Source organism: Neolamprologus multifasciatus, chromosome 18, assembly GCF_963576455.1.
Source record: "Neolamprologus multifasciatus chromosome 18, fNeoMul1.2, whole genome shotgun sequence".
NCBI lineage: Eukaryota > Metazoa > Chordata > Actinopteri > Cichliformes > Cichlidae > Neolamprologus > Neolamprologus multifasciatus.
In genome coordinates this window covers 17,231,853-17,245,162 of record NC_140456.1, presented here as the reverse complement: position 1 = coordinate 17,245,162, position 13,310 = coordinate 17,231,853, and the positions used below count along the sequence as shown (strand labels likewise).

General features: G+C 40.3%; 1 protein-coding gene across 10 annotated transcripts in view; it reads right to left on the bottom strand.

Annotated features, from left to right (window-relative positions):
• Positions 1 to 13,310, bottom strand: part of cacna1eb (calcium channel, voltage-dependent, R type, alpha 1E subunit b) — a 72,578-nt gene that overhangs the window by 2,489 nt on the left and 56,779 nt on the right. For 4 of the 10 annotated variants that reach the window (XM_085140313.1, XM_085140316.1, XM_085140317.1 and 1 more), the window contains 21 exons: positions 12,707 to 12,820; positions 12,451 to 12,611; positions 11,038 to 11,175; positions 10,714 to 10,915; positions 10,464 to 10,628; positions 8,337 to 8,447; positions 8,168 to 8,248; positions 7,806 to 7,925; positions 7,623 to 7,688; positions 5,974 to 6,065; positions 5,665 to 5,839; positions 5,450 to 5,577; positions 5,091 to 5,187; positions 4,683 to 4,788; positions 4,435 to 4,542; positions 4,249 to 4,349; positions 3,099 to 3,202; positions 2,917 to 3,013; positions 1,204 to 1,308; positions 633 to 768; positions 309 to 463 (listed from right to left, as the gene is read on the bottom strand). In XM_085140313.1, coding sequence (XP_084996439.1) covers positions 309 to 463; positions 633 to 768; positions 1,204 to 1,308; positions 2,917 to 3,013; positions 3,099 to 3,202; positions 4,249 to 4,349; positions 4,435 to 4,542; positions 4,683 to 4,788; positions 5,091 to 5,187; positions 5,450 to 5,577; positions 5,665 to 5,839; positions 5,974 to 6,065; positions 7,623 to 7,688; positions 7,806 to 7,925; positions 8,168 to 8,248; positions 8,337 to 8,447; positions 10,464 to 10,628; positions 10,714 to 10,915; positions 11,038 to 11,175; positions 12,451 to 12,611; positions 12,707 to 12,820 — 2,562 coding nt within the window. The remainder of the gene's footprint in view (positions 1 to 308; positions 464 to 632; positions 769 to 1,203; positions 1,309 to 2,916; positions 3,014 to 3,098; positions 3,203 to 4,248; positions 4,350 to 4,434; positions 4,543 to 4,682; positions 4,789 to 5,090; positions 5,188 to 5,449; positions 5,578 to 5,664; positions 5,840 to 5,973; positions 6,066 to 7,622; positions 7,689 to 7,805; positions 7,926 to 8,167; positions 8,249 to 8,336; positions 8,448 to 10,463; positions 10,629 to 10,713; positions 10,916 to 11,037; positions 11,176 to 12,450; positions 12,612 to 12,706; positions 12,821 to 13,310) is intronic. The other 6 variants (XM_085140323.1, XM_085140315.1, XM_085140320.1 and 3 more) reach the window with 4 other exon arrangements.

The following is a 13,310-nucleotide window of genomic DNA, read 5'->3' as shown; positions in this document are numbered from 1 at the left end:
CTAACATCAACAAGGCATTTTCTTCCAGTGAACTGCCACTCACTGGATATTTTATCTTTCTCAGGTCTGTAAATGTAAAATTATAGTAGATCAGCAGTTACTGAAATACTCTGGCCGGCTTATCTGGCACCCACAGCCATACTACCTTCAAAGTCCTCATTCTGATGCTCGGTTTAAACCTCTGCAGACTATCTTGACCATGTCTACATGCCTAAATGGATTGTGTGGCTGCCATGTGATGGGCTGATTGGATATTTGTGTTAATGATTAGTTAAATAGGTATACCTAATGAAATGTGTCTGACCTACCTGTTTATCTTGGGGATCTGCTCGTTCTACGCTCGAGGATCGTGAGGGCTGCAAGCTTCTTTCCTCTGAATTACAACGAGATGTGTCTGGAGACAGGAGGTGGCAGCGTTCCTTGGAGCGACCACGCTCCCTGTCGCCACGCTCAGAGCGAGAAACTAAAGGGACATTCAGGAAAGAGTGCAACAGGAAATGCAAAAATACAAGGGAGCAAAAAAGAAAAAGAAGAAAAGGAAAATAAAGATATAAATGTCATAGGACTACATTCAATTCAGCTCTTCATTATCTATGAACACAGTTGCCTAACAGCAGGCGAGCAGGACTAACCAGCAGCCTTATAGCTCTTGTGACGAGGTCGATAGACTCGCTCGGGGCTTTTCTCCTCTTGCCAAAGTCCATTCACACATTGATCTGCAACAGTGGAGACTGATCGCTTCATGGAGCCACTAGAAACCTCTGCCTGCTTGAAGTTAAAAACACACACACAACAAACATAGAAAAACAGGGCACAAACACAAGGAAATAAGTAAGCATACTTCTGTTACCACCAGATTATTTGATCCAAACAATAAAAATGATATTTCATGCTTTAGCCAGTGCAAAAGTGCAGTGCAGCCTAAAAGATTTGAGAGGTTTAGTCTTTCCTTTACTCTGTGGTTGAAAGTAATGGTCATAACAAGATGAGGCAACAGCATTCGAAGATCACAGCCCGTTCTAGCAACTCATTGGACCTTATTCAGCCTCCCAAAGTAACAAATGTCGAAACAAAACTCTACTGATCTGAACTTCTCAGCATCACGTGCACTTAAGGAACGACAGACTTTGGCATAAGAGCCCATGCAGCCCCTGACGTCCTCGAGATCCAGCCCAGAAGCCGTGTCATGGGAGATGTGTGTACCTGCGACTCTACAGCCAGACGAGGCATGGAAGAGGCCCGCACACACAGGCCCCTCCCTAGTGGAAGCTCCAGTGGGGCTTCAATCCCCCTACTGCACTCGCCCACCTAGGTGTGTACAGAAACAAGAGAGGAAGCGCAAGGAAATACAGAGCACCAATCAGGCTCATCCCTGCCAGGACTCCCGCTGCGTATGGACATCTTGTTTAGGTGAGAGGAGGGGCAGACAAGCCATTTCATCACTGACAAAAGTACTATCTATCAGAGCCATCTCCATCGCCATCCAGTCAAAAGCCATTCCAGCCAAAAACAGACGGAGAACTTGCAACAGGAAAACTGACTTCAAGGAGGAGCAGAAACAGAGTGCGGTCGTAAAAGAGGAGCAAGGAGTGAAGAAAAAGAAAAACAGACAACAAAGATATCAGCTCACATCGAAAGATGGACTTTTTCAGCTTGGAAGTGCATTCAGTCATGCATGTTTAGGTGTTAATGGCTATACAAACAGAGCCAGACAATGCCTGTCTGAGCGCCAAACACATTCCTCTGCAAATTAAGTATTCCAGATCAACTTTATATCATTCAACTGACAAGCAGTAGAGACCATTAAAACCAGACAGTAGAGACACAGCAGACGTCTACAGTTTGACAATCTCCCTTTGCTCTGACTCCAACTTCCACAGGAATAAAACACAGGAACACAGAGAGCAGCGATGCGATGCCCTGGAAGGCACTGAGAAAACGGCATCAGTCATCACATGTTTATACAATTTTTGTGGCGTTACACCTAAACAAACACTTTGCTTTATTACATTTTTATGTAAAACTCTTTGCTGTGAGGACAGTGATTCCCAAACGGATGGTCAGGATCCTGAAGAGGTTACAAAATAGGAAGTGCACAAAAGAAAAGCTGCATTATCAAGTTATCTCGTGTTGGAGAACAGCATGCCGTGCCATCAGAGCCACTCTGCGAAACTGCTCATAAAAATTAAAATAAACAAAACAAAAACACACCTTCATTCAAATTTTGCTGATCCCACCTTCAAGGTGATGCCAGTGAGCAGCACTGCCAGTCTGAGACAGTGAATTCATTCACTGGGGGATGAATTCATGGTGCAAACCTCCATGAATGTTCAACAAACATGGTTCTGGTGGAACTGTGATTTCTTCCACTGAAAGCTGCTGTTTGGTTGCTGGTTCGCAGCTGGTTTCCCAGCTCTTATGCTCTGTTGATCCTCGAATAAAAGACAGCCAATTTGACACAGAAGATGATGTTTCCTTGCTAAGCAAGTTTAGAGTTTGAAAAAGGAGTTTGAGGGAGAGATTTTTAAAAAGCAGTTGTCCTGGAAGTGATCCAGAGGTGCACAAAGACATAACGTTAAGAGGGAGATCACATTTAAATCAGGTATGATTTTTTGATTTTTATGGCTGGAGTTGCTGAATTTTTCGATGACACCTCTGGAGTTAAAAGTAAAAAATTTAATATATGCAATAAAGTATTTGCTTTTGTTTATTTGCTCTGGCATATTAAAGCTAAGCAGCACATTGAGGCTACGGTAACATTTATTCATAAGATCAAAGCAGCAGAAAAGCTCTGCTTTCAAGTGCAAATTACTCTGAGTCAAAAACTACATAAATTAAAAGGTCAGAGCATTGACAAAAAGCCTGCCATGGGGATAATGTTTTATGTTTTACAATTATACTGGTCCTTTATCTTACCAGATTCTGTTGACTGGTATCAACGTCAGAGCTCATGGGCTGCAAAAACAGCTCCTGAGGTGAAATGGGGCTCAAAGCCACAAAGCCTCCCCTGGTCCTGTGTCAAGATGGAGAAAAACAGTAAGCAAAGGCATTCAGAATCACACATAAGTACAGACTTTTGCAAGCATTTGCAGACTCACAGGGCTGAACCAGCACTGTGTGGCATCATTGGCAGTGGTTGGTTAGACAGAATGTCCTCGGGGAGAGCAGAAGCATCCAGACGCTTGAACATCAAGCTACTCTTCTGAAATGAGACAAATACAGAAAAGACTGAAGACATCTTCGTGACAACTTTGTGTTAATTTAGCTAATTATAGGCCAACCTCCAACCTTTCTTTTATCTGAAAAACTCTTCAAAGATCAATTGTAAAACAGCTAAATGATCATCTGCAGAGCAATGTTTTATTTGAAGAGTTTCAGTCAGCTTTCAGACTTTATCACAGTACAGACATCACTTAAGTGAAGGTTACAAATGATCTTCTTATGTTCTCTGACAGTGGCTTATCCTGTTATCCTGTTTAATACTGTTGGCCATAATATTTTATTATAGAGATTAGAGCATGCTATAGGTATTAAAGGTACTGCGCTGCCGTGGTCTGAATCATATCTAATAGACTCCAATTTGTTCATGTAAATTGTGAGTCTTCCTCACACTCTCAGGTTAATTATGGAGTTCCACAAGGTTCCATGCTGGGACCATTTCTGTTTGCAAAATACATGCTTCCCTCTCTCTTAAATCTCTCTTTAATCTCTTAATCACCTAAGACTGAAGTTATTTTATGGTGCTAAAAATCTTAGAAATATGGTGTCTAATCAGATGCTTACTCTATGTCATTAACTTGGCCTCCATTAACACTGTGAGGACTCTTGGACTAATTTTAGACCAGGATGTGTCTTTTATTGTGCATATTAAACATATATATAGGACTAAGGTTTTGTATTTGCACAGTATGTCTGAAATTAGAAACATCCTGTCTTTAACATGGCCAAAGAGCAAGTACTCCCTATGAGGGAAAAGCTCAGACACAGAGCTGCTCTGAACACTTCATTTTTGGCTCTGTAGGACATCGGTGATAGGAGATATCATTAATATGGTCAAGAATTTTTTTAAGGAATGGTAAATAACAAAAGAAACCTAAACTTAAAGCAATCAGGAACTGGATATATAATAGGTCCCCTAGCTTACTCTACCTCCTGAACAAACTGGGTGCAAAAAAAAGTAAATTTGTAGAAAACTAATGTTACAAAAAAGAAGGTGTCACAGAGTTGATAGTGACGTGCTGAGCAGACCTGAGCCTCCAGCTGCTGCCTGAGCTTCTTGGCTTTGTTTTGTTTGAAGTAATCCATTATCATCATCGAAGCGTAGATCTTCCCGACCGTCATGTCAGTATCTGTGAGAGCAGGAGCACTCCATTAGCTGTCACTGCTCATCTCTCAGCATTACAGTGAGAATCACCTTCTTAGTTAGAGCCAGACCTTTGTTGATAGGTACCAGTAGGTCCAATGTCTTCTGGGGCAGATAAGGCCAAATAATACTGATCTCCTTTTGCAGCTCAGTATCCAGAGCGATACGGTCCTCACCACCTGAGACAAACACTCACCTTTAACCATTTTTTTAAATGATGCACTGTTGATGGAACAAATGTGAAATCTGAAGACATTAACTGCTCAGCAAAACAAAAGAAAAGCAGATAGATGATAACTAAAGCAATCACGACCCTAACCCCGAGCTATTTTGATATCCAGAGCTGTGCGGATGAGTGACATCAGAGTTGAGGTGAAGTGGACGGTCATGTCCTCATCCACAGGCATGTTCATCAACACCAACCTCTGCCAGAGACAAAGACAAAGAAGCAGGGAAAGTTTCTATGTTAGACCGTAAACCAATACCTCCAGCGACCTTTTAAATCACATAAAAACACACAACAGCCACACATATGCACATAACCACTGACTTCTTTAACTTTACAAAGACCAATCATTTGCTTTCTCTACATTTTTTAAATTGAATAACTGAACAAAATTACTAGCTGCCATGCCCTTTCTGTTGTGTGTTATATTTATTTTATATAACCAAACTCTCACTTTTCATTTTATCTGGCCTTTCTGTGTTAAATAAAATGTTTTCATACCTTATAGGCGATCTTAGCAGGACATTTTTTACCCAAGCCCAGGGGTGGTGACATGTGTGTTAACATCTCATACATGGCCGTGTAATGGATGCGGCCGCTTCAGAGGGAAAGCAAAAACGAGAAGTGAGGGGATGTGCAGACAGAAGATGCAAACAGAGCAGACTTTTCTTCTGAAAGTAGTTAGAATGATGAAAATAAATGCCACTTCGACTTGATGAAAAGCAGCTTGTGTTCCTTACACTCAGAGATCAAAGCATTCACATTTATGCTCTTTGGCTGCCCTCTGCTGGATAACTACAGTACCTAAATATTGATCAGGTCTGCTTCAAATCACAAACTGATAAAAGAGCGAGTCTCACCATGCCAGTCGATCATATTCCCCCCAGATTCGGACAAACTCATCCAGGTGATGGGGACCCAGGATTGAGGAATCTCGTGTCAGGTACTCAAAGTTATCCATAATCACAGCCACAAACAGGTTCAGCATCTTAAAAAACACAAGGGCAAGAACCTAAGAGGAAAGGCACAGCAGACTGCAACACACCTGAAAAGGTAAATTTTTGTTGGTCCTGACCAAGAATGAGCTGAAGAAGATGAAGGACACAAAGTAGCAGTAAGCAAAGTCGGTCCCACAGCCGCCCTCGTGATCCGGAGACATAGTGAGGGGGGCGATGGAGGGGTCTGGTTCACACTCCTGCCCTGACAGACAGGACAGCATGATCTCCTGCCAGGACTCCCCTGTAGCACTTCTGGTGGTGTTAACACAAAAAAATATCCAGCTGACATCTGACCGATAACACATTCATAGATGATTAACGCCAAACACCAACAAAGGAGCTTTACTCAGAACAGCAGCACTGCCTAAATGTAGTTTTGAGCTCACCTGAACAGGAGCATGAGTGCGCTGAAAAATGTCTTAAAATTGTTGTGCTGGTTGATGTGACTCTCGTCATTCAGCTTGATGTTTCCAAACACCTGCAGAAAACAGCTGGCTTCAGTTAATTCATAGTTTTTCCTGGACAGCTGGTAGCTTCTCCCATAGCAGCTGCTAATCTTCTAGAGTTCAAACATTAAAAATATCCACATAACACACTAAAACAATCCTAAGAGGTGGGTCCAAGAAACAAACTTTAACAATAGGACCAAATCAGTAAATCACACTATAATACACAAAATCTCTGTCTGTGCGTTTGTTTGTTTGTTTGTTTGTCCACGAACCCCTCTTAGACCATCTGGAGATGAGAAACCAAACTTGGCACACAAGTACATCTTAGACTCCTGATTGTTTTTATCTATATGAGAAAGTATGATGTCATCATGAGCCCTAACAACCACGTACTGTAGCAACAGGCAAAAATTCACTAGTTGGGACCATATCCTGTTACAGACTTGACAGCATTTGAAGTAGATAATGGCAGACGGCGTGAGCATGAACTGAGGCTGTGGTTTGGGGATATAGACATATATAGACAGAGAATCGGAAGGAGCGTGTATGAGGTGTGGTCCCACTCCTGAAATTGGGATAAATGATCTCCAATTACCTATTTTTAAGCATTTACGCACCTATATCACCTTATGAAAGTATCTTCATTTTCATGTCATGACAATAGCATCTAATTTTGAACCACATGTATATTACTATGCCCTTAATTGTATTTATATAGCACCAACAATCAAACTTACACTGCCTGACAACCATCTAGCAAGAGACTATAATGACCAGTTTCTAGACTTTATGCAACACACTTTACTAAAGCATCATATCCTTTAGTTTTACAACACTTCATGTATATCCTAAGGTACTAACTACTGCTAAAGACTGGCATAAATTACCAATTTTGGCACATAAAAAACATGTTTTTATTTTTCTCAATGCGGCCCAACAGCATGAACAGGCCAAACAAAACCGTGAGCAAATACTTGAATTCAATTCAATTCAACTGTATTTATATAGCACCAAAATCACAATAATATTTGGCTCAAGACGCTTTATATTATTAGGTAGAGCCCTTACCATAATAGAGAGGAAACTCAACAATCAAGCTACACCATTTGAGCAAGCAACTGGCAACAATGGGAAGGAAAAACTCCCTTTTAACAGGAAAAAACCTCAGGCAGAACTACGCATAGTATAAAAAATGGCTTAAAGTAACTAATGGAGGTACAGAAACAGTTAAGATCAAACTAGCTCATACAAATAACAGTGCAGACACGAGTAAGTACTAAATAAATATCCTGAATATGATGTGCGTGCTTTTTGATTATTCTATGCTGTACATGACCATGATGTTTTCAAGCTGTGGCCCACTGATGGGGCATGGATATACCGGGAAAAAATATGTATCCTTCTTTTTATTGATAAAAACTGTTGGGTATCATGTTGTTTCACCTCTAAAAAGCTTGTCAACCACTGACGTAACTCATGTAAGTTATCGAAGGGCTGGAGGAATAAATAGTAATAAGCAGACCTTAAGTGAGAGCTACGAGTTTGTTATGATATTTGTGATGTAGTTTAATTATCGAAAATATTACCTGCATTCCAATTATGGCGTATATGAAGAAAAGCATGGCAATAAGAAGACAGACATAAGGGAGAGCCTGGTGGAGAAGAAACAGGAAATACAGTTTATCAAAACTTCTTGTAATTTGTTATAATATCTTACAGCATATTAGATACATCTTTAAAATAATAAAAAACAAAGGTAGTGGGAAAACCTTAAAGGATTGTACGAAGGTCCACAGCAGAATACGGATGGTGTAACCCTGCCTCAACAGCTTGATCAACCTGGCAGTTCGGAAAAGCTTCAGGAAACTCATGTTGATGGTGTTCACCGACTGGGACAGACGTGGTTGGAGAGAGGGTGACAGAGAGAGAGAAGGAGAGAGAGACAGAGAGTGGCGACAGAAGGGAGAGACAGGATGTAAAACACAGATGGCGAATTTCATCACAACATGACTTAAGTTGTGTCTGGAGGAAGGGTAACACACCAGGAAGCTTGGAAAGAAAGTATGCTCTTGTCTTTTTATTTTAGGGTCACAACAGTGTGAAAACGAATGGTGTCTTGGCAGGGGCTTACCTGTAAATCCACAATTATCTCTGTGATGCTGCCAAGGACAGTAATAAAATCAAAAATATTCCAAGTATCTCGAAAGTAGTTCTGCAGGAAAAAGGAAACGCTTCGGTTAATTCCATCGCACATGGAGAAATTCAACTAAATGTGATCTAAAGTCTTTTGTTCTGCTCACCACAAAACCAAACGCCATGATCTTCAGTATGCACTCCATGGAGAAGAGGACAGTAAAGGCCGTGTTTAGGTGTTTTAGGACTGTATCATAAGCTGCCGGGGCTGAGTGGTACTGCAAGAACAAAGAAAACAGGCCAAAAGGTCAATCTGACATTCAATCAATCAGTTATTACCATAATTAGTAAATTATTGGTGACATTTTGGCGAGCATGACGAGCATCATTTTAAAGGTCATAATGATGGATTTGCAGCTGCCTCTCTAAGTTTAATTTCAACACGGTATACAAAGAATTAAAACGGACGGACAATCCATATGAATAGAAAATGTGTTTACACACACGTATTGACAGTTACATTATCTTTGCGTTTATGATTCGGTGGCTCCAAAACCTTCTCTTGTGACAAGGCAAGCTTCACAACACAGCTCACATATACACAACACATGAACGTGAACATGAAAAGTACTGAACTGTATTGTTTTAAAAACGTTTGTCCTTTTCTTTTATTGTGTAATTCAACCTTTCCATCGATTGAAGAGTGCAAGGAAGAGAAAAGACAACAAAACAAACTGAACAAAGGCCCCTAACAGTAAAAAAATAAGACAGATCAATGGAAATTGAAGGTTTCTACTGAAGTTCAATTAAAACACAACAAAAGCAAAAACAAAAATAAAACAAAACTTTGCAATTACAGGATTTTGAACTTTAGGAAAACTCAGACATTGTCTAACTATTGATTAAAATCAATCCCAGAAACTCGTTAAATATCTTGATTTGGCAATAACTAGATAAATAAAGCATGGGGGGCTGTTGCAATTATTTTCTGTTAAACAGACACCGGCCGGCAACCCCCTGGCAACCTCTGGCTGTCAGGAAAAAATGTGTAATCCCCAGCTGGTTGGAGAGTGGTTGCTGCACCTAAAACTTCCCTGAGATTTATTTGGTAGTTTGTAGTTTGTGGCTTACCGCTGCAACCAATACATTTCCAAAGGTGCAACTTTTACTTTGAAATCGAATGTTTGCATTGTGCTTTCTGCAGTTTCACGACCGCTCTGTGAGTACTTTGCAAGTATTTGCAGACAACTCAGCATCTTCCATGTAAACTACTGTGACTGTGGTAATCTGCTATCTGCTTTGACCAAAGCAATTATAAAGCGATTGTTTATTAATTAATTGAAATTAAATGAAGTCAATTTACTGAATACCATACAAAGTAAATCTTCTCTAATGTCTACTGCAAACCTTCTAAGGTTTTCTCTCATAGTCAGCCATCAAATTTCAGCTGTAGCAAAAAACACAGTCCCTGCTTTTAGGTATAAATCTTCAAACTTACACACTGTGTACAACCAATCAGCCACAACAGAAAAAAAGAACAAAAAACCCCCCAGGTAAATTGCATTTTTTGTTACAGGAGCTGCAGAATAGTCAGTTCTTGACAGAGGAAAAATAGGAAGGCTGCGATATATGAGCAACACGGCCAAAACTGTGACAGCAAGACAAGAGTATCAGCGTCCCGTCAAAATACCAGATCTCGTCTGTTCCCGCTATGCAGCAGTTTGTATCTAGTGAGGTAAAAATGAAGGACTACTGGCAAACCTGTGAGGCAGTGGAGGTCATAGAAGAGCAGCTACAGCAAAAAAATGCTGAAAACTTTAGCCAGCTGGGCTATGATAGAAAGTACATGTGCTGATCCTTCACTGTAAAAGCGCTACAACGGGTCCATGAATGTGAAAGCTGGAGTATGAAGCAAATGAAGAAGTTGGCCTCATCTGACCAGTCTCACGTTTTTTGCATAAAGTGACAAAGAGTGCTGACTTGGCTTGTGGATTCCAGTCTGCTTGACCATCTGTGGCATCTTTTAGAAAAAAAATAAATGTGATCTACACACAGGACACCTCCAGAGGTCTTTTGGAGTCCATGTCTCCTGGGTAAGGACTGATTTGGTGGCACAGGTTTAAAGTCACTTCTCATTGAGGCTACTTAGAGTTTACAGTTGAGTTTCAATACTCTGCAAGTTGATTTTTAAAAAAATCTGGCATGAAATCAAACCAGTGTCTCTCTGGGCCTTTGGGAAATCAATCTAAAATGATTTGTGATAATGTTCCACATTTACTGAATGAACCACTTACCTTCATCATGAGAACAACAGTGTTGAGGGCGATCATGACGAGCACAGTGTACTCAAACGAGGGCGACGCCACAAAGTGCCACAGTCTGTACTGGAAGGTCTGTCTGTTCTGGGGCATATAGCGGGTCATCGGCTTGGCGCTGATGGCAAAGTCAATGCAAGCCCTCTGATGGAGAGAAAATGAGCATTATGTGTGAAAAGATGATGCCTAATTACTTGAATCTGTGTGAAATGCTGTCACAGCTCCGTACCTCATTCTTCTCCAGACTGCACTCCTGAATCATCTTGTCACCCTGCTCTTGGAAAGTGATGATGATAAGAGCCACAAAGATGTTGACGAAGAAGAACGGGAAGACCACAAAATAGACCACATAGAAAACTGACATCTCCATCCGGTTCCCCCGACTCGGCCCCATGTTCTCCTCTGTAACATCTGTAGAGTGCTGGAGGACCCTACATTTAAAGAAATCATATTACCTGTGGTTGATTCATTTATAGCACATATAAGTTATAGAAAGGAATTTTGTGCTGAGAAAAACTGAGCTTAAAGCCTATAAACACGCAAGGAGACATACTGAGGCCACCCCTCTCCAGTTGAAACAGTGAACAGAGTGAGCAGAGCCCAGCAGACGTTGTCATAGTGAAACTCATGTCTCTTCCACTCTCTCCTCTTCACCTCCTTTTTGTCTCTGCTGTAGTCAATGTAGTAGCCTCTGTGGGGAATAGAATAGCCCAGAGGTCATCATTTCACTTAATTCACTGATTAGACCAGCAGTTTTAACAAAAAGAGAAGCATTAAAGCCTTTGTTACAAGTAACTGTTACTCTCATGCTATTCACTGGCATCTGCAGACAATGACAGACTATCTGAGGTTATATAAGAAATAAGCAAAGCTGCACATTTGGGCCCTTTTTTGTAATTTTCTGCTTCATTGCTTTCAATTTGGAGGATTTTTTTTTTGTCATGGCTTGAAGTTTTTTGTATTTTCTCTGATTGACGCTGCTGTCAGAAAAGTCGTGTTTTTTCCCCTTTTTAAAAATATTTTATATGTTTTATTTTCTTCCTGTTGTGATTTTGTTGGGTAGGTTTCCTCAAGTTGTTTAAAGAGTTTAAAACCAAGTGATATTCTCCCATAGAAGAATTTATGTTGATTTTGCACAACAATACTGCACAGATAAAAAAACAAAAAACAAAACAAAACAAAAAACAAAGCCATATATATGGTGTAAGATATCACACAGAATCAGTCTTAGTCATAACATCTTCAACCTGGTTAAGACAGCTCAGAAATAAGAATGAAATTTTAAATAATCTCTTCAGAAAAGCAGTGCATTTAGGTTGTAACTGGAAACTAGAACTGGGGAAAAAAACACCTTTAGCAGAAATAACTTGAAGTAATTGTTTTCTGTATGAATTTATCAGACTTTCACATTATTGGGGAAGAATTTTGCTGCGGTCCGATGAGGTTTGCGGGTATTCATTTATGCACAGCTCTCTTAAGGTCCCTCTACAGCATTTTAGTCTGATTGAGGTCTGGACTTTGATTGCAACTTTATTCTTTTCTTTGCTGCTCAGTTCTCTTGCATGACCCAAGCCTTAGCTGTTAGACAGATGGACTCATATTTCACTGCAGAATCTGAGATCTGAGCATCTTACCCTCTTAAATCCTGCGTAAGCAATAATCGTATACTTAGTGTTTTCACAGGACTGCATGGAGTCCTGTATAAACTTTCTTCCTCACATGGCTGTAAGGATGGTATTAGTCTTGTAATCTAACTTGAATAAGCATATTCCAGGAACTTACGGCTTTAAACCTCTTATAGAGCTTGACTCCTCATATTCATATTTTATATTAAAAATTATCTTGCGTGGCAGTACCAGTGCATTTTGAGTGACAATGTGTAGGAGGAGTTTCAGATATATAAAGTATATATATATTTAAAAACACTAATGTAGGAACAGACAAGGGTGAAGCGGAGTTCACTCACTGGCATTCCTTCTCTGTATTCATGGAGCTGTCAGTGCAATAGAAGAACCTCCCCTTAAAAAGCTGCACTGCTATGACAGCAAAGATGAACATGAAGAGCTGGTACACAATGAGGATGTTGAAAACGTTCTTCAGAGATGTGACCACACAGTCAAAAACAGCCTGCGCAGGAGAAAGACAAATAAAATCTGTCAAGGACTGGTGCAACAACACCAGAAAACAGAACAGCAGACTGTTCGCAGATGTCTGCATCACACCTTGAGTTTAGGAAGTCTCTTGATGGTTTTAAGGGGCCGCAGGACTCTCAAAACTCGGAGGGACTTTATCGTCTTGATGTCTCGTCCTTTGTTGTTTCTGTTGACATTGGAAATGTAGCACTGAGAAACATAGCTGTACAGTCAGACTGATGCACACAGACAAGTACAAAAACAACAACAAAAACACAGTAAAAACTGAATGTAAACACAAATGAATGGGGAAACATTCAACTTGAGGGTGCATGTTTGGAGCTTGACAGATTTCAGCTGTAAAATATTTGATCATTTGTATTTTTTCAACCCTTAAATCAAATATTTTTGCAGATTCATTCAATTACACTAGTAGTTTGTGCACGCTCATTGTCACGGTCTCTGGACTGAGTCTGTGGACTCGGTGTTTTTCTGTTTGTATTGGTTATCCTTGATTCCATGATGTGTTTTGATTCTCTTGGTTTTGGTTTCTGTCTCTAGCTCCTTATATCCTTAGCATTTCTTGTATTCTAGTTCTTAGGTTGTGGTTCTGTGTTACTTCTGTTTAGTGTACAGTCATTTCTGCCAGTGTGTTCCCTTTGTTCTCTGTCAGCTGTAGTCTAGTCAAGTCTGC